The sequence below is a fragment of the Macrobrachium rosenbergii genome, chromosome 4 (genome assembly GCF_040412425.1).
Source record: "Macrobrachium rosenbergii isolate ZJJX-2024 chromosome 4, ASM4041242v1, whole genome shotgun sequence".
NCBI classification, from domain to species: Eukaryota; Metazoa; Arthropoda; class Malacostraca; order Decapoda; family Palaemonidae; genus Macrobrachium; species Macrobrachium rosenbergii.
Genome location: NC_089744.1, coordinates 46,021,599 through 46,042,858, shown reverse-complemented (window position 1 = coordinate 46,042,858; position 21,260 = coordinate 46,021,599). Strand labels below are relative to the sequence as shown.

At 36.9% G+C, this 21,260-nt stretch overlaps 1 protein-coding gene across 8 annotated transcripts in view; it reads left to right on the top strand.

Annotated features, from left to right (window-relative positions):
• The window catches only part of Tomosyn (syntaxin-binding protein tomosyn), a 991,423-nt gene that overhangs the window by 491,183 nt on the left and 478,980 nt on the right, over window positions 1-21,260 (top strand). For all 8 annotated transcript variants that reach the window (XM_067096189.1, XM_067096177.1, XM_067096169.1 and 5 more), the window contains exon 2: window positions 18,550-18,647. In XM_067096189.1, the coding sequence (XP_066952290.1) occupies window positions 18,550-18,647 (98 nt within the window). The remainder of the gene's footprint in view (window positions 1-18,549; window positions 18,648-21,260) is intronic.

The following is a 21,260-nucleotide window of genomic DNA, read 5'->3' as shown; positions in this document are numbered from 1 at the left end:
TTTGTTTACGGAGAATGGAGTTGTTCAGGCACAGAAAAGCTAAGAAGGTGTTCATTTACTTCTGTGTAGGAATAGTGTTCACTCCTGATTCTGATTTTTTAATTATATATATATATATATATATATATATATATATATATATATATATATATATATATATATATAAATAAATATATATATATATATAAATATATATATATATATATATATATATATATATAAATATATATATATATATAAATATATATATATATATATATATATATATATATATATATATATATATATATATATATATATATAATATATATAATCCACAAAATTAGAGTAACTGCGTCCCCACCTTTCATCTGTTGCTCGAGTACTTGAGGAAATGCGAGGAATGAAATTGACGAATGTAAAGGACGCTCTCCTGCTTGTTTGACAGATTGGATTTTAGAGCAGTCTTTTTCTAATCCGTTGGTAAAAACGGGAAAAAAGTTTGTTTCAAGGATAAGAACGATGCTGTAACCCAGTGCCCAAAAAAATCGTATAATTTTAGATTATGTCCATCAAGGACACCAATAACTCCTCTCATCGAAGTCATCTGTTTGGCGGGTATATAAGACTAATGTGCGTAGGATTTGCTTACCTTCTGTGTCCTAAGGGGTACGAGAATCCTTTCGGTTGTGGAACGTTGTGTTGATTTTTATCAGAGGTTATAGTCGGCAGCAGGATTTTCGTATGAAATTCCTCATTAATGATTCCTTTTTATTTGAGAATTCCATTAATGCCATGCGATGGGCAAAGCATACTGTTTGCAAGGTTGATCTATGACGTGTGCTGATTCCATACGTTTAACTTACTGTATTTTTCAGTTTAGTTGTGGCGTCCAAACATCCCTAGCTAGGGATGGACTGCTTGCAACTTCTGAGGAGGGAACTTAGGTAGTCAGGGTGCGTAAATTCGCCTTGTTCAGCCCAACACTTTTCATGGGCTTGTTAAAATTCCATTTTAGAAGTGAACAGGGCATTCTGACTCCAGTAACACCCAGTAAAAGGAAAAAACATTTTTGGATAGAGGGGTACTAAAAGAATAGATGACAGTTGAACACCAGAGAAAAAACATAGTGAAATGAAGAAATGGAAAGGATATACTCTTCTGCGGTTCTCCTTGAGTGACAAATGAATGTTGGGGAATTAATTGCCCAAGACAGAAGTCTCTTGAGGCATTGCCTGGTTAGGCTTTGTCATTGAAGAAATGGAGGTGCGAATCGTCTAAGTAGTGTAAACCATGAGCTTAAATGCTCGATGGAGTCTTAGTAGCAGTATTTTAGCACTAGAATTTACTTGCTTTTATTACACGATGATCGCGTTCTATCTTTCTTTTGTCATTTCGAAAGTGTTTTAAAAAGACATATGTTTTCAGTTAGGTTTAATAATGGGTATATAATTTTCCTGAAATGTTTGTGATGTTTCATTGTCAGTATTTTCATAGATTTGCACATAATAAGAATGGCAGACTGACTGAGGCGGGAAGACAGATGCTTTGTTTTGCAAAGATGACGGAAGCAGAATCTGTGATAGCAAAGGCAAGAATCCTTTGTTTGGTGGGTCTTGAATTGCAGATATATATTTATTCTTTTTCCGGAAGACAGTAATCATTTAATAATGCCTTTCTTTTTTGCGGAGAACGCTGTGTTTAGCAGCTTGGCTCATTATGACAAGAGTCTGGTTTTCCCTTGGACATTGTGGCGTTTGCCCCGCTTTCATTGAGGAAGGTGTTGCCGGCCTTTTTACCTGTAGCTCTTCCGTTTATATCCGTTGGAGTTGCGTCTTTTTCTTCTGTTTGTCTTCTCAAGCGTTTGTGGAGAGCCTCATTCGTCTTGGCCGTCTTCTGTCTATAAGTCGACCGCTTTATTGGCTCTTTGCGTGCGTTGACTTCCTTCATGGACGTCGTTATTGGTCTCCTTTGTTGACTTAGCTCTTCTTGCAAGTTTTATTGACTCTCTTCCATTGCAGGAACCTGTTGTTGTCTTTTGAAGCATGTCCTCGAAATGCTCAAAACTGGGAGACCTCTTTGGAGGGTATGACTTGAGTAGGGATTATTTCATAAGCCCTCTCTCTTTGTGTTAAAACAAGGTCAAGTAATTGTGGTGCATCGACTACGATGAGTATTCCCTCAACATCTCTGTTGAGCTTGGAGGAAAGTTTGGGATTTGTATAATTGCATCCAAGTTGCCGAAGGCGGAGAGAGAGTGAGAGAGGAGGGGGGAGTGAGAGAGCTGTTTCTGTAAACGTAATGAGATTGTTTCGAAGTTCGTCTGGATCGTTACTCACGGTGACTTGACGCCATTGTGTGACGTTTGCAGTTCTTGATGTTGAAGCGACATTTCGGTTGTTTTATCAAGAAGGGGAAGGCATGTCTCATGATGACCGTGTCCTAAATGGGTGTCGAATTTATTCTTGTTTATTGCCTTGCGTTACATTCATGCCATACCTAAATACTCGTGGTATGTTCCTCATTTCAGGAAACAGGTCTGAAAGCTAGGCTATATTGGGTTGTTTTTTTTATGCGGTGTTGTTTTGTAGAACATAACACTTAACAACGGAAGATGTGTTTTCCTTGTAGGTATTGCATATAGTTGTGCCTTCTCATACATGGTTTTATGTCGGGGGATAATTTGCGCGAAAGTCCGCTGGCTTATGTGTATGTATGTATGTATGTATGTATGTATATATATATGCGGGCTTGATGGCGCGCTACGCTGCGCTGGAACCCGGCCCCGCCCGTTATGTCTCACCAACCCCTGGACAAACAGGTTTGCAGGAGGAGGGTGGATGTGTCATGTTTCCCCTACCCTCCCTATCCCTTGCCTACCCCGCCCCCACTGGGGGCAGACAGACAAGTAAGGTCCACTCGGATTTTATTATTATTATTATTATTATTATTATTATACACAAATATATTATGTGCGCGCACAAATATATGTGTAATTTTTAATTAAAAGAATAAGTAAAATCTTCGTAAGAACTTCATGTAGTAAGTTGTTCAGCGTCTTTAAACTATCAGAGAATCTCATATTTAGAAGAGTCAGTCAGGGTCAAGATGCCTTGTTCAAGGGGGAAAGAAAATTGCAAGAGAAGACAAAAGAGGAACAGTGGTCGTCTTCTTTTCAGTTTGGAAGTAATTATACTAAAAGCATGAAGAGAAGAGACATAACGGTGCTTTTAGCCTCATACACACTAGTGAAGAAAGTTTCTAATGTGAGAAATAAGAATATTATGTGGGTGAAATCTTGCAGATTATGGGAAGCAAAAGGATTTTGTGAAACATGCCAGTAGGTCGTGATGTTAAATCGCTTGCTGGTTTTGTTTTGTTTTTTTTGTAATTATATGATTCCTTTATTGAAGCAACTGAATTGATTATTACTGTTGTAAATTTTTTTTGTGTAAAATTAAGTTGCATTTATCCTGATATAATATATATGAATGCAAATGAAAAGTAAAGAATGAAGCTCTGGAGATGAATTGTTTGTTTCAAATATGTGAATGAAAAGGAAATGGGAAGGTGAGAATTGAAGAAATAACTACAAATGGTAAAATGAGTAGCGCAGGTAAAGGATAGATCATTTTTTTCTCTTGCAACGGTAAGACTAATATGACATGGAATTGCTAAGGAAGGGTCTCAGTATCCATACTATGTGAGAGTGCGTGCGGAGTTGAATTGTGCAGGGAGTTCGACGTACTGCTAATGATTATTCTGTGTAGGTGTATGAGTGGATGATGATACTAAGGTTTAATGCACAAGGGAGTTTATCCTCTATTCAGCAGTCTAAGGTTATGCTGTAAAAGTAACAGTGTTCTTTGTGTGTGTGTGTGTGTTTTTTTTTTTTTTTTTTTTTTTTTGTCTGGAGGCAACTATTGTGTGTGCGTGTGTGTGTCTATATATATATATCAGCTAAATTGTTAGATGTAGTAGACTTAAGGGCTTGTTATTAGAGGGTTGTGGTTCTAGTTTGAAAGTTGAAAATATCAGTTGTGTCGGAAATTTTAATAAATAATAATTGCAATGTTATTACTATCAGTCAGGCTGCAGTCATAGTTAAAAAGGTTGATTGCTACAAACCCAAGGGCTCACTCAGGGCAAGCAATCCAGTAAGAAAAAAATAATGTGAAGAATAGACTCTATAATGGAAGTAACAAAGTAAAACTAAAAAAAAAAAAATGAAACGAGCTCTGGTATGCGAGACTCAGTAATTTGTGCACTGCTGGAACAAAACTGTCAGAATATTGAAAATAGTGAATCTCACAAAAGAAGGGCAAAGTTGTTGGAGTTAACTGGGACTACCTCCGTGGAGGGTTGCATAGTATGGGTCTGAATGTAAAGGATAACGTATATTGTAAACAATATTTTCCCCCTATGGTTCACTTTATGTATACATCAATCACATCAGTGTCTTCCATGGTGCAATGGCTTTTCTTCGTTCTGGTGTACTAGATTTAAATTTCTCCTGAGTATAACACTGTACAACCCAGTACCCTTTTCCAGCCAGGAGAGAGAGAGAGAGAGAGAGAGAGAGAGAGAGACTTACTCGTTCCACCCCAATCTATTTCTTTTCAGAGGTGCTATATTGCAGCCGACGAAATTTTGTTTCTTCCAGAATTTGGTTTTGAGGGAGATTGCAATTCAAAATTGGTATCTGGATTGTTAATTTTTTTTGCTTTTCTCTTTTCCCTTGTTCGGTTTTTGGAATCTCCCGAGTCTTTGGATTGAAAATTGACATTTATTTCACTTTAGTGGCCATTTCTACACACACACACACACACACACACACACACACACACACACACACACACACACACACACACACACTTCATTTCATATAACATGGCTTCCAGTCTATTTCACTTTGTCTTTTTATCATTTTTTATCGCAAAGAACTTCCTTCCTTAGTGTTAAATTTTGTAGATATTTACCAAATATTTTTCATTTCTCATCTTTTTCGTTCCGAGATATCCTTCTTTTTGGGGTAAACCATCATTCCCCCAAAATTCTTGTGTTTATACTATCCTTTTTTTTCCATATGTTTTTTTTTTCATTCTAACTTCCTTTTAGAGAGTATATATTGTATGCCCACAAGAAAGGTTTCAGTGCTCCTCAGTATCAGTGTTGCCTCGTATGGATTCTTTTCCTGTTTGTCCACTTTTGGCTGCCAAATAACGCTCCCTTTGCGTGGATAAGTTTCACTATTGGAAATTCTCTCTCTCTCTCTCTCTCTCTCTCTCTCTCTCTCTCTCTCTCTCTCTCTCTCTCTCTCTCTCTCTCTCTCTCTCTCTCTCTCTCTCGTAGGCGCGGTGGTAGCGACTAGCTCACAACTGGACGGCACTCTGGAACGGGACGATGATGGACAGCTAGGCGCCTCTCCTAAAAAATCCAGTTAATTATCTACCTAGTTGTTAAGCGGTTGTTGTTGGACGCAGCTAGGCTGGAGATATTTCTCTCTCTCTCTCTCTCTCTCTCTCTCTCTCTCTCACGAGCAAGATTAGTGCCCAACTGCTGGCAGGCACCTGAGATTATCGTAAGAACGGTAACCATCTATAAAGACTTAAGACCGTAGCCAGACATTTTTCAGCAATTTTTTTTTTTTCGCTGACAAGGCTCGAGAATTGTTTCCCACATAAGAAATACTTAAGGTTCTTTGCAGCGTGTGCCTTCGGCCCCAACTGCAACTCTTTTCTTTCCTTTTACTGTACCTCCTTTCATTTTCTTTCTTCCATCTTACTTTCCACCCTCTTCAGACAATTGATTCATAGCGCAACTGCGAGGTTTTCCTCCTGTTACCCCTTTCAAACCTTTTACTGTCAATTTCCGTTTCAGCACTAAATGACCTCATAGGTCCCAGTGCTTGGTCTTTGGCCTAAATTCTATATTCAGTCAATCAGTAAATAAGCAAATAAATTAGACTGCATTAACTGGTCATTGTTATTTCAGAGTGCAGGAGGAAGATTGAAAAAAAGACTTTAGGAGAGAGTGCTTTAAGTGGTCATTGTTATTGCAGAGTACAAGAGGCAAATTGAAAAAATTACTTTAGGAGAGACTGCATTAATTGGTCATTGTAATTGCAGAGTACAAGAGGCAAATTGAAAAAAAGACTGTAGGAGAGACTGCATTAAGTGGTCATTGTTATTGCAAAGTACAGGAGGAATATTGAAAAAAAGACTTTAGGAGAGACTGCATTAAGTGGTCATTGTTATTGCAGAGTACATGAGGGAAATTGAAAAGAAGACTTTAAGAGAAACAGCATTAAGTGGTCATTGTTATTGCAGAGTACAGTAGGGAAATTGAAAAAAAAAATACTTTATGGGAGACTGCATTAAGTGGTCATTGTTATTGCAGAGTACAGGAGGGAAATTGAAAAAAAAGACTTGAGGAGAGACTGTATTAAGTGGTCATTGTTATTGCAGAGTACAAGAGGGAAATTAAAAAAAGACTTTAGGAGAGACTGCATTAAGTGGTCATTGTTATTGCAGAGTACAGGAGGAATATTGAAAAAAAGACTGTAGGAGAGACTGCATTAAGTGGTCATTGTTATTGCAGAATACAGGAGGAAAATTGAAAAAAAGACGGAGAGACTGCATTAAGTGGTCATTGTTATTGCAGAGTACATGAGGAAGATTGAAAAAAAGACGGAGAGACTGCATTAAGTAGTCATTGTTATTGCAGAATACAGGAGGAAAATTGAAAAAAAGACGGAGAGACTGGATTAAGTGGTCATTGTTATTGCAGAGTACATGAGGAACATTGAAAAAAAGATGGAGAGACTGCATTAAGTGGTCATTGTTATTGCAGAATACAGGAGGAAAATTGAAAAAAAGACGGAGAGACTGCATTAAGTAGTCATTGTTATTGCAGAGTGCAAGAGGGAAATTGAAAAAAGACTTTAGGAGAGACTGCATTAAGTGGTCATTGTTATTGCAGGGTACAGGAGGAAATTGAAAAAGACTTTAGGGAGGCTGCAATTAGTGGACATTGTTATTGCAGAGAACAGGAGGAAGATTGATAAAAGACTTTAGGAGAGACTGTATTAAGTGGTCAGTTATTACAGAGTACAGGAGGAAGATTGAAAAGAGACTTTAGGAGCAACTGCATTAAATGGTCATTGTTATTGCAGAGTGCAGGAGGAAGATTGAAAAATGACTTTAGGAGAGACTGCAATAAGTGGTCATTGTTATTGCAGAGTACAGGAGGAAGATTGAAAAAAGACTTAAGGAGAGACTGCATTAAGTGGTCATTGTTATTGCAGAGCACAGGAGGAAGATTGAAAAAAGACTAGGAGAGACTGCATTAAGTGGTCATTGTTATTGCAGAGTACAGGAGGAAGATTGAAAAAAAGACTTTAGGAGCAACTGCATTAAACGGTCATTGTTATTGCAGAGTGCAGGAGGAAGATTGAAAAAAGACTTTAGGAGAGACTGCATTAAGTGGTCATTGTTATTGCTGAGTACAAGAGGGAAATTGAAAAAAGACTTTAGGAGAGACTGGATTAAGTGGTCATTGTTATTGCAGAGTGCAGTGGAAAACAGATTGAAAAAGACTTTAGGAGAGACCGCATTAAGTTGTCATTGTTATTGCTGAGTACAAGAGGGAAATTGAAAAAAAATCTGCAGGTGAGAATGCATCAAGTGGTCATTGCTACTGCAGAGTACAGGAGGAAGATTGAAAAAAGACTTGAGAGACTGCATTAAGTGGTCATTGTTATTGCAGAGCACAGGAGGGAGGGAATTGAAAAAAAGACTTTAGTAGAGACTGCATTAAGTGGTCATTGTTGTTGCAGAGTACAGGGGAAACTGAAAAAGGCTGTAGGAGAGACTGCATTAAGTGGTCATTGTTATTGCAGAGTACAGGAGGGAAATAAAAAAAAAAAAAAGACTTTAGGAGAGACTGCATTAAGTGGTCATTGTTATTGCAGAATGCAGGAGGGAAATTGAAAAAAGTTTTAAGGAAAGACTGCATTAAGTGGTCATTGTTATTGCAGAGTACAAGAGGGAAATTTAAAAAATGACTTTAGGATAGACTGCATTAAGTGGTCATTGTTATTGAAGAGTACAGGAGGGAAACTGAAAAAAGGTCTCTATATAAATGCTCATTGTTATTGCAGAGTACAGGAGGGAAATTGAGAAAAGACTTTAGGAGAGACTGCATTAAGTGGTCATTGTTATTGCAGAGTACAGGAGGGAAATTGAGAAAAGACTTTAGGAGAGACTGCATTAAGTGGTCATTGTTATTGCAGAGTACAGAGGGAAATTGAGAAAAGACTTTAGGAGAGACTGCATTAAGTGGTCATTGTTATTGCTGAGTACAGGACGGAAATTGAAAAAAGACATTAGGAGAGACTGCATTAAGTGGTCATTGTTATTACAGAGTACAGGATGGAAATTGAGAAAAGACTTTAGGAGAGGCTGCTTTAAGTGGTCATTGTTATTGCAGAGTACAGGAGGGGAAATTGAAAAAAGACTGTAGGAGAGGCTGCATTAAGTGGTCATTGGTATTGTAGAGTACAGGAGGGAAATTGAAAAATGACCTTAGGAGAGACTGCATTAAGTGGTCATTGTTATTGCAGAGTACAGGAGGAAAATAAAAAAATGACTTCAGTAGAGACTGCATTAAGTGGTCATTGTTATTACAGAGTACAGGAGGGAAATTGAAAAAAATTACTGTAGGAGATACTGCATTAAGTGGTCATTGTTATTGCAGGGTACAGGAGGGAAATTAAAAAAGACTTTAGGAGAGACTGCAATAAGTGGTCATTGTTAAGAGTACAGGAGAGAAATTGAAAAAGACTTTAGGAGAGACTGCATTAAGTGGTCATTGCAGAGTACAGGAGGGGAAATTGAAAAAGACTTTTAGGAGAGACTGCGTTAGGTCATTGTCATTGTAGGAGGAGAAAAATTGAAAAATTACTTTAGGAGAGACTGCATTAAGTGGTCATTGGTATTGAGAGTAGGGAGAAAGGTTGAAAAGACTTTAGGAGAGACTGGATTAAGTGGTCATTGTTATTGCAGGGTACAGGAGAGAAATTGAAAAAGGCTTTAGGAGAGGCTGCAATAAGTGGTCATTGTTGATTGCAGAGTACAGGAGGAAGATTGATAAAGACTTTAGGAGAGACTGCATTAAGTGGTCATTGTTATTGCAGAGTACAAGAGGCAAATTGAAAAAGACTGTAGGAGAGACTGCATTAGTGGTCATTGTTATTGCAAAGTACAGGAGGAATATTGAAAAAGACTTTAGGAGAGACTGCATTAAGTGGTCATTGTTATTGCAGAGTACATGAGGGAAATTGAAAAGAAGACTTTAGAGAAACAGCATTAAGTGGTCATTGTTATTGCAGAGTACAGTAGGAAATTGAAAAAAATACTTTATGGGAGACTGCATTAAGTGGTCATTGTTATTGCAGAGTACAGGAGGGAAATTGAAAAAAAGACTTGAGGAGAGACTGTATTAAGTGGTCATTGTTATTGCAGAGTACAAGAGGGAAATTAAAAAAAGACTTTAGGAGAGACTGCATTAAGTGGTCATTGTTATTGCAGAGTACAGGAGGAATATTGAAAAAAAGACTGTAGGAGAGACTGCATTAAGTGGTCATTGTTATTGCAGAATACAGGAGGAAAATTGAAAAAGACGGAGAGACTGCATTAAGTGGTCATTGTTATTGCAGAGTACATGAGGAAGATTGAAAAAAAAAGACGGAGAGACTGCATTAAGTAATTGTTATTGCAGAATACAGGAGGAAAATTGAAAAAAGACGGAGAGACTGGATTAAGTGGTCATTGTTATTGCAGAGTACATGAGGAACATTGAAAAAAGATGGAGAGACTGCATTATGTGGTCATTGTTATTGCAGAATACAGGAGGAAAATTGAAAAAAAGACGGAGAGACTGCATTAAGTAGTCATTGTTATTGCAGAGTGCAAGAGGGAAATTGAAAAAAGACTTTAGGAGAGACTGCATTAAGTGGTCATTGTTATTGCAGGGTACAGGAGGGAAATTGAAAAAAGACTTTAGGGGAGGCTGCAATTAGTGGACATTGTTATTGCAGAGAACAGGAGGAAGATTGATAAAAGACTTTAGGAGAGACTGTATTAAGTGGTCAGTTATTACAGAGTACAGGAGGAAGATTGAAAAGAGACTTTAGGAGCAACTGCATTAAATGGTCATTGTTATTGCAGAGTGCAGGAGGAAGATTGAAAAATGACTTTAGGAGAGACTGCAATTGGTCATTGTTATTGCAGAGTACAGGAGGAAGATTGAAAAAGACTTAAGGAGAGACTGCATTAAGTGGTCATTGTTATTGCAGAGCACAGGAGGAAGATTGAAAAAGACTAGGAGAGACTGCATTAAGTGGTCATTGTTATTGCAGAGTACAGGAGGAAGATTGAAAAAGACTTTAGAGCAACTGCATTAAACGGTCATTGTTATTGAGAGTGCTGCTTTAGGAGAGACCGCATTAAGTGGTCATTGTTATTGCTGAGTACAAGAGGGAAATTGAAAAAGACTTTAGGAGAGACTGGATTAAGTGGTCATTGTTATTGCAGAGTGCAGGAGGAAGATTGAAAAAGACTTTAGGAGAGACCGAGCATTAAGTTGTCATTAAGTGAGTACAAGAGGGAAATTGAAAAAAAATCTGCAGGTGAGAATGCATCAAGTGGTCATTGCTACTGCAGAGTACAGGAGGAAGATTGAAAAAAGACTTGAGAGACTGCATTAAGTGGTCATTGTTATTGCAGAGCACAGGAGGGAAATTGAAAAAAAAAGACTTTAGTAGAGACTGCATTAAGTGGTCATTGTTGTTGCAGAGTACAGGGGGGAAACTGAAAAAAGGCTGTAGGAGAGACTGCATTAAGTGGTCATTGTTATTGCAGAGTACAGGAGGGAAATTAAAAAAAAAAAAAAAACTTTAGGAGAGACTGCATTAAGTGGTCATTGTTATTGCAGAATGCAGGAGGGAAATTGAAAAAAGTTTTAAGGAAAGACTGCATTAAGTGGTCATTGTTATTGCAGAGTACAAGAGGGAAATTTAAAAAATGACTTTAGGATAGACTGCATTAAGTGGTCATTGTTATTGAAGAGTACAGGAGGGAAACTGAAAAAAGGTCTCTATATAAATGCTCATTGTTATTGCAGAGTACAGGAGGGAAATTGAGAAAAGACTTTAGGAGAGACTGCATTAAGTGGTCATTGTTATTGCAGAGTACAGGAGGGAAATTGAGAAAAGACTTTAGGAGAGACTGCATTAAGTGGTCATTGTTATTGCAGAGTACAGAGGGAAATTGAGAAAAGACTTTAGGAGAGACTGCATTAAGTGGTCATTGTTATTGCAGAGTACAGGACGGAAATTGAAAAAAGACATTAGGAGAGACTGCATTAAGTGGTCATTGTTATTACAGAGTACAGGATGGAAATTGAGAAAAGACTTTAGGAGAGGCTGCTTTAAGTGGTCATTGTTATTGCAGAGTACAGGAGGGGAAATTGAAAAAAGACTGTAGGAGAGGCTGCATTAAGTGGTCATTGGTATTGTAGAGTACAGGAGGGAAATTGAAAAATGACCTTAGGAGAGACTGCATTAAGTGGTCATTGTTATTGCAGAGTACAGGAGGAAAATAAAAAAATGACTTCAGTAGAGACTGCATTAAGTGGTCATTGTTATTACAGAGTACAGGAGGGAAATTGAAAAAAATTACTGTAGGAGATACTGCATTAAGTGGTCATTGTTATTGCAGGGTACAGGAGGGAAATTAAAAAAAGACTTTAGGAGAGACTGCAATAAGTGGTCATTGTTATTGCAGAGTACAGGAGAGAAATTGAAAAAAGACTTTAGGAGAGACTGCATTAAGTGGTCATTGTCATTGCAGAGTACAGGAGGGGAAATTGAAAAAAGACTTTAGGAGAGACTGCGTTAATTGGTCATTGTCATTGTAGAGTACAGGAGAAAAATTGAAAAAATTACTTTAGGAGAGACTGCATTAAGTGGTCATTGGTATTGGAGAGTACAGGAGAAAGGTTGAAAAAGACTTTAGGAGAGACTGGATTAAGTGGTCATTGTTATTGCAGGGTACAGGAGAGAAATTGAAAAAAGGCTTTAGGAGAGGCTGCAATAAGTGGTCATTGTTATTGCAGAGTACAGGAGGAAGATTGATAAAAGACTTTAGGAGAGACTGCATTAAGTGGTCATTGTTATTGCAGAGTACAGGAGGAAGATTGAAAAGAGACTTTAGGAGCAACTGCATTAAATGGTCATTGTTATTGCAGAGTACAGGAGGAAGATTGAAAAAAGACTTGAGAGACTGCATTAAGTGGTCAGTTATTGCAGAGTACAGGAGGAAGATTGAAAAAAGACTTTAGGAGCAACTGCATTAAATGGTCATTGTTATTGCAGAGTGCAGGAGGAAGATTGAAAAAAGACTTTAGGAGAGACTGCATTAAGTGGTCATTGTTATTGCTGAGTACAAGAGGGAAATTGAAAAAAGACTGTAGGAGAGACTGCATTAAGTGGTCATTGTTATTGCAGAGTGCAGGAGGAAGATTGAAAAAAGACTAGGAGAGACTGCATTAAGTGGTCATTGTTATTGCTGAGTACAAGAGGGAAATTGAAAAAAGACTTTAGGAGAGACTGCATTAAGTGGTCATTGTTATTGCAGAGTGCAGGAGGAAGATTGAAAAGAGACTTTAGGAGAGACCGTATTAAGTGGTCATTGTTATTGCTGAGTACAAGAGGGAAATTGTAAAAAAATCTGCAGGTGAGACTGGATTAAGTGGTTATTGTTATTGCTGAGTACAAGAGGGAAATTGAAAAAATACTGTAGGAGAGACTGCATTAAGTGGTCATTGTTATTGCAGAGCAGAGGAGGGAAATTAAAAAAAAAAAAAACTTTAGGAGAGACTGCATTAAGTGGTCATATCAGTATATAACCTTCAGTATAGGGTTTTCTAAAGCCCCTAATTGATTCTTTCATGATCTCTTATTTGCTGAAGATACATAACGCGAGAGATCTTAGAGAGTTGCTCGGGTATTAATAGTACTTCAAAGCTAAATGAAAGTGTGAAGGAGAATACCCAGGTGTTTCCTGACCCGAAATATCCCCCACATCGATGGCAGTCACACCCGCAAGTCTCCCATTCTTGGCGTTGCTAGTTTCAGAATCCCGGGTGATAGGACTCCTTTTTTTTTATGGATTCTGGTGTACTGGCAACACTTCCAGAATAGAGAATGTTGTGCTTGCAGCGATATTTCTCCCGGTGTGAAGTTCCCTGGTACAGCGATCCTTCATGAATGACAACCGGTGATGGCTTATCATTTGTCGTTGAAACAGCGTGACTGTTTTATCTTGTTTTTAATTTTGTACAAAACTAGACTCTTGGCAAAAGTTGGTGATGCTGTTCCCTTCTCAGGTTCTTTAGAAAATTAATTGATGGGCCGCTTTTGCTGTACTAGGGTAACATAATGTCATATGTCCTGAGGATATAGTTTTATATTTGTTAGAGCAAGACCCTTCAAGCTGTTCTTGATGGATGATAAAGTTGAGCAGTTCCTATTCAGACTGGACGTCTGCTCCGATTTCCAGAACTCATCCGTGTTTATAAGTAGGAGGGTCCTCGAAAATAGAAATCTAAAAGCTGTAGATGTTAATTAACGTGTTCTGTGACGAAGTCCTATGTTGATCAGCATTCCAGACGCCCATCCTTGGGCGAGGGACATGGTTGAAAGGCTTTCCATTCATTTCTGTTAGACGATGAATGGAGGACCCCAGATGTAAGACAGATTCTCAGGTCGAGATTATTCTTGCTTAATTTAGTCCGTCTGCCACAGAAAAACGAATTTTTATTAGTTTATTAATTGTGTTTAGAGGGTTGCTTTTTAGGTTACATTTTTCGTTGTGGTTTGTATTGACTCAGCAGCATTCCTTGGATGGCTGCGTGGAAATTCTTTCTGGTTATTCCTTATTGCTGATTTTCTCTAACTTGTTTGAAATTTCATGCCGGAAACAGAATGCAGTTTTTTCATGTAATGTATGTCGTGTAGATATTTGTATGCTCAGAGAACTGCTTTCCTCGGAAGAAAATGCTTATGAAACAAAAGCATAATGCATTTGATGTTTTAATTTCAATTCAGTTTCTATTAAGGTTCTCAACTTTGACCTCTGAATTTTTTTTTTTTTTTTTTTTTTTTTGCACAATTATACTGGATGATAATGGGTAGACATTTCCTTGTAACCTTTTCCAGCAACATAGATGTGAAATGTTTAAAAAAAGTTTTAAGACTATAGTTCTGTGTGTGTGCATTTGTCTGTCTGTTTTGTATGTTTGTTTGCTTGTACGGATGTTCACGCACAAATATTTGTTTCGTTAGAGACCATGGTTCCGTAACTGCATTTGCATTCCGAATAAAACTCGATGGCGTCAGTTGTCCTTTAGAATGGTAACGAGAAAGGTAAATGACGAGAAGATTGAAACTGGGTGACAAATGAACGAAGACCGACCATCTCTGTTTCTTTTCTTATGAAGTTATTCACTCGTAGCGCTGTTCTACCCCTTTGGAAAGGAAAGTCTTTCATTGCCTGTCTTTTTTGGGTGAAGCCAGGAACCACCTGCCATTGGAGGTGACGAGGGGAGAGAAAAGGAAGGGATGATATTTATTATTGCCCGAGTGAAAAGCAATAAGTCATCCTGCCTGACATATTGGTCCTGATGTACAGATTTTATTGGCTGTACCGCAAAAAAATTGTAACTCTCTTTCTCTGTTTAAATTTCGCTGTATCACAATTGAGCAACGTTTGGCAAGGGTTTCATTGGCCGATTCAATCAAACTGATCGTTATAACGGACCATGTTGTTACGGACGAGTGCTCCCTGTCGGTGAGAAATTGATGCTTGAAACTGTTCTCAGTGAAGGTGGTTAAATACAACTACTGCCAAATTACTCGGCACTTTAGAATATTCCACTTATTCCATGAGACCAGGAACTATTGCTTACTTCAGGTAAGGAACATTGTCTGCTGATTCCAGAAGTTTGGAAACTTTTCTGAAAGAGAGACCACTAGTAGTTTATTACTGAAGGGTGAGAATAATGTTAATTCAAGATTGGACATTGGTGCTGAACCCTGAGTGTGGACTTGACAGTATTGGAAACTTCTAAAGATTGAAGGCCATTGCTAATTGTAAGGAATTTTCATCTCTTGCTAATTCTAGTAGATTTTACACCATAGCGGACTGTATGAGAATGCGCTGCATTGTTTATCCTTAAGAACTGTCACTATGGATGATTCTCGAAATGGATTCTATTGCTGACTATGTAATGCTGGGTACTAATTAGTGTAGAGTCCATGAAAACTGGTTATTCCTAAAAAGTTGCAACTGTTGTTGATTCGTTTGAAGATTTTGAGCAGAAAAGAAGGCCCGCTTCCATCGATTCCAGAGGAGTTTTAGTGTTTTTGATACTTATTTGATATAATACAACCTATATTAAATAGAATTCGATCATAAAATACCTTGATCAGTCGACGCAGGGGTTATTTTAAAAATTCCCACTTGTACGTTTGCATCACCCATCTATGTGCATATACTCACGAAACACTTTATTATTGGAGTAATGAAGTGTTTCATGAGTATAGATGGGTGATGCATATGTACAAGTGGGAATTTTTAAAATAATTCCTGGGTCGACTGATCAAGGTAGTTTATGATCGAATTCTATTTAATATAGGTTGTATTGTAACAAATTCTTTTGTTAGTCGGATAACCAAACGACTTGATATTATTGTTACGTAAAACTATTGTAAAAATTTGGCAATAACCATATACCAGGTAATAATAACCAGAGGTTATATTTCATGGCCTTTACCAGAAGAGAATTTCTTTGAAATGGTAAGCGAAATCTCATGCAAATTCTGTTTCATTTATGAATAATGGAGTCCCTACTTGTATCTCATCTGAATATTTTCCACCCTCTCCCATCCTTTTCCGCGTCCGAGACGGGAAACCTTTTCCGTTCAGGTGCAAAGCTCATGGTTATTAGTTCAAGAAAATCTTGTTTGGGATTGAGGGCCAGCTAAGCTGGCAAAATCTGTTCTTGTATTTGAGGTGACATGAATCCACTGTAATGACGTGATTTGTAGTCCAACATAATTGTCGAGTGCCATTTCTTCATGGGATTTTCCTCTGGAGTTTGAACTCTTGATTGCAAAGGAGATTATGATCCCAACAAGTCATCTAGGGGTTTGTGGGGCGGTGTCATAGGGAAAGCAAATGGGCTAGGTAAAACGCTCTTCTTGATCTCTGTAGCTCCTTAAGGGATTTTACGTATCATAATTGAAGCCTTCGTGAAATCGTTGTGTAGGAGAGATTCATACTGACGGCCCCAAGCAAGACCAGGTGTATAGTTGTATGGGTTTATGTGAAGTGAAACTTTAAAGTAGTACGGTATAATTTCAAGATTTTGCCCAAGCTTGTACTGTGTTTAGGAGTCACTATCCATACCCTGTATATGGGGTACTAACTGCAAGGTTCCTTTGCCATTACAGCTTCGTAATTGGAAGCTCATCGAGCTGAAGATGGGCTATATATATATATATATATATATATATATATATATATATATATATATATATATATATATATATATATATATATATATATATATATATATATACATATACAGGGTGTTTCAAAATTAGAGCTCCCCCTCTACAGCATAAACTAAAATTGATATGGACAATTCCTCTCTCAGTGTTTAATATTTTGTGTGGCCTCCATCTGCCTGTACCACAGCCTGCATTCTTTAGGGGTATGATTTCAGCAAATCGCAAAAAAGCTGAGACTCAAACTCCATTTCCCTGAGCACTTCGGTCACCTCTCTTCGCAGGTTGTCAAGGCTTGGTATACCATCAAAGTTCAGTGTGTGCACTTCAACACGATCCTTAAGATACTACCAATGTTTTCGCACACATTAAGGTCAGGGGAGCTACCTGGAAATTCACTTGACGAAAAGAAAGTGATACCACTGTTTCGAAGCAGCTCCTGTATCTGAAGAGCCTTGAAACATGGCGCCTCATCATGCAAAAATGTGACTTCTTCAACAGATAACACATTTTCAGGATCTTTGAGGAAAGGAAATACTCCACCAGTAAGCACAGTTTCTGTGAGGTATTCGCCATTCCATGACTGTCCTTTTTCTTTGATGATCCACATTAACCGTTTGGCTGTGAAACAGAAAAATTCCCAAACATTCAGGAAATTTCACAACTTGGCGATAGCGCACGTCATCGCTGATATCATCCAACTTTGCAGCCCAAATGATGTCATTTTTATGATTTGGCTTCCTGTCTGTGTGAATGAAGAATTCATCTGATGCGGCAACATGGAGAGAGTCAGCTTCATCCCAATCTTTAAGAAATGAACCACAAAACCATGCACGGTCTTCTCTGTGTTGCTGAGTGATGTTGGGCTTCCTGATAACATGAAATGGCTTGATACCAGATTTTTTCAACTCACGATATACAGCACTATAACTTCTCTTCTTTCCCCTTTTTGTTTCTAGTTCAAGCAACAATTTACATAAAGACTTTCAAAGGACTTCAGGCCTTCCAAGATTCTCACTCTTTTTGCGATGACAGTCATATGGATTTTTGTTCCAGTTTCTTTTAACAAAGGATTCATCTCTTTTAATGTATTTAGCTATCCAGGAACGTGAAAAGAAGGATGCGCCAGCATCCCTGGCCTCTCTGAAGGCTATAGCCCGGATTCGGTCAATCCATCTGATTTCCTTCGAGTCGTTAGCCATGGCTGTATCTAACTCCGTCACTCAGTCTGAAAATACAAGAAATGTAAAGTGAAAAATGGCTTAATGGAAACTTAAAATAATGTACTTGAAGATAGGCTATAACAGAAATCTTCATAACTTTCCATTTGTTCTGTGGAGGGGGCCTCTAATTTCAAAACACCCAGTATATATATATATATATATATATATATATATATATATATATATATATATATATATATATATATATATATATATATATATATATATATATATATATATATATATATATATATATGCATGCTTATGTACATACATATACTCCTGTTCTGCCGACGACGAAACCCTCAAGATTATATTCATGTATATGTATATATATATATATATATATATATATATATATATATATATATATATATATATATATATATTATACAGGAATTTTTGCTCACAAATAGTAAGCTTTAATGATCAGTTGATAATCACTATACTTTCGGGAATAACTTATCCGCAGGTATAATGAACTAGATATTAAAAGATATTTTTTGCCTAATACTGCTATGCATACGTACATACATACAAACACACACACATATATTGTATATATACATATATAGTACATCTACATATACACAGTATATATAATGCGTATTTATAGTGTGTAAGCTTGGAAATTTGAAAACAGTACTCTTGAAACTATATCTGTTTTTCACATCCCGTAAGAATATTAATTGATTGTTTTCTTTCTGATTCCAGACCGTTCGTCATGGATTCCCGTACCAGCCGACCTCTCTGGCTTTCGATCCCATACAGAAGGTGCTGGCCGTCGGGACCAAACATGGATCTATCAGGCTGTATCCTTTTGTTTTTGCGAGATCTCTCTCTCTCTCTCTCTCTCTCTCTCTCTCTCTCTCTCTCTCTCTCTCTCTCTCTCTCTCTCTCTGTAATGCATAGTCCAGTTAAATATATGTTTTATCATTTTGGTAAAAGTACCTCCAGGAAGGTAAAGTATGTTTGTTTTTTCGTTGTAAAAAGTTGGTGTCATTAGTATCACATGCAAATCTGTATACATTTTAACTATATTGTATGCATTCATGACTCATTGCTTGTTAATGTGATTTTTAAAGATTAAATTATAATATATATATATATATATATATATATATATATATATATATATATATATATATATATATATATATATATATATATATATATATAGACAGATACAGGTATATTCATATTACATCAGATCCAAAACCAAAGGCTGAGGTTCCAATCCTGGCCAGAAACAATTATTAATAATTATCTTTGATCGTAAGTTTTCCCAACGTGTAGTGAGTTATGTATCTAGTGATATTTGGTGATTGATGTTTGTGGATATATACATTTATGTTATTCATTAGTTGTCATTATCTTAGTTATAATTATTGCTGTGGTGGAAAGTGCACTGCCCCAGTAAATGTTCGTGAATTTCTGTTGATGTTATGGAAAAATTGCTTTAGGTGCCTCCTCTAGAGCGTGTCCTTCCTCTCCCGCCAGTTAATATTATTGGAGTCTCATTGAATATCGATATATTGGTCTCCTGCTGGCATCTTTATTTGCATAATTTCTGCCTTCCTTCCCTACTTCCTTCCTTATCTCCTAGGGTGTAAAACCGATTGCCGATATTTGAACACACCCTGGTCAATTTTCCGGTATTTAGTCTCTTATGGTATATGTTTGAGGGCTGCTTCTTTAAATATTTTTCCCTGCTTACGTCTGTGTTTTCCACTTTATTTGATACGATGTCATTGTCATTTTTTTTTTTTTTTTTTGCAAAATTACCAACGATGTCTTTCCATGGTGGATACGCTTTCTTCTCTTTTGAACTTTGTCGGTACCCCAGAAAGACTTTTTGTAGTCGAAAGAACCTTGGTAAGATATCATATACATATAAGTATGCTCGTGAAATTGTAGCTTTCTTCAGGGTTAATCATTGCTGTTTTTTCGTATGTGTGTTTGCTGGATTTTTCTGATTCACTTGTCGACAGGAAGGCTCACTCCGGAGGTGGTCTCATGAAATTATTGTGTATATATATGTATATGTATATATATAAATATATATATATGTATATTTTATATTTATATTTATATATGTGAATGTATATATATGTATGTATATATATAGACATATACAAATTGTCACCCTGTGTTACTTTTAAATACCAAAGAAAAAAATTAGACAAAATGTAAGAATCCTGACCAGTTTCCTCATATCAAGTCATCTTGAAGAGGACTGGTACAAAGCAGTACAACTTATATAAGCTAGGTAACAGGACAGGGCGCTGGAACCTACAGACGGCTAAAAACGCTTTACAGCAGGAAAGAGGAACAGTTTTCACTTGTGCCACTTTGCGAGTGCGCCATTAACATTATCTTGTCTGCCAGAGGCAACCGGGCTCCTACCTGTCCTATTTCCAAACAGAAAATTGATAGGCCTGCCTTGTTGTCATTAGGACCAGACTCCTAAACTCCTTAAAAACCTATACGTTTTATATATTTTGAAATCAGTGTATCAGGTTTACACATTCCTAGGCTGATTCTCATATTCTCAACGACACTTTATATATATATATATATATATATATATATATATATATATATATATATATATATATATATATATATATATATATATATATATATATATATATTATATATACTGATATTAGAATAAATCAATTTTTTAACACTTATCCAGTTATATATTGGTTTGATTGTTTTCTTTAAATTGAACGAAAATTTCCGTTATCTCGTGCATATCGGATGCATTTTTAAGTAGTTTGATATAATATTATTATATTTTTATTTTATTTTATTATTGTTGTAAGTGTCACGTTAACTCCACGATTATACTGTAAGGCAGTATCAGTTTTTGTGTTGTATGCTTTTTTGACATGAATATCGCAAATCTTATCTTTTTTGCTGTTCTCTGCCAATCTTGTAATTTAGTATCAGTATATTTTAATTTCTTGTCCATATTCCAATAAACATTTCAGCATCTATATATTCGAGACCAGAATACGGGATGCTCTTGAAAACATGGATGTGGAAACTGGTTTCTTTACTTTACTCTGTGGTAAGAATAAATATTGCTAGTGGGCAGAAATGTTGCTATGGTTTGTGTATACGCCCATTTTAAACCGGTTATCACTTCTGTACGTTGGGAAATCCAAAAAGGTTTGAGTCATTTTCAATCTCCATAGTAACTTTTATCGAAGACGTCTTTTCATTTATTCCACGAAGGAACTGTTTACATTTCTTTCCCTTCCAAATACATATTACAGTGTGTGCAGGTTGCTTAAGTAAACAAATTGGGAGGGAAAGCCCTCAATGTGAACTGTACAGGAAGGAAAGATCCTACGGAATTTAGGTACTTTCTCCGGAGCTTGAGGAATCATGCAGAAACAACCTAGCCTGTGAAA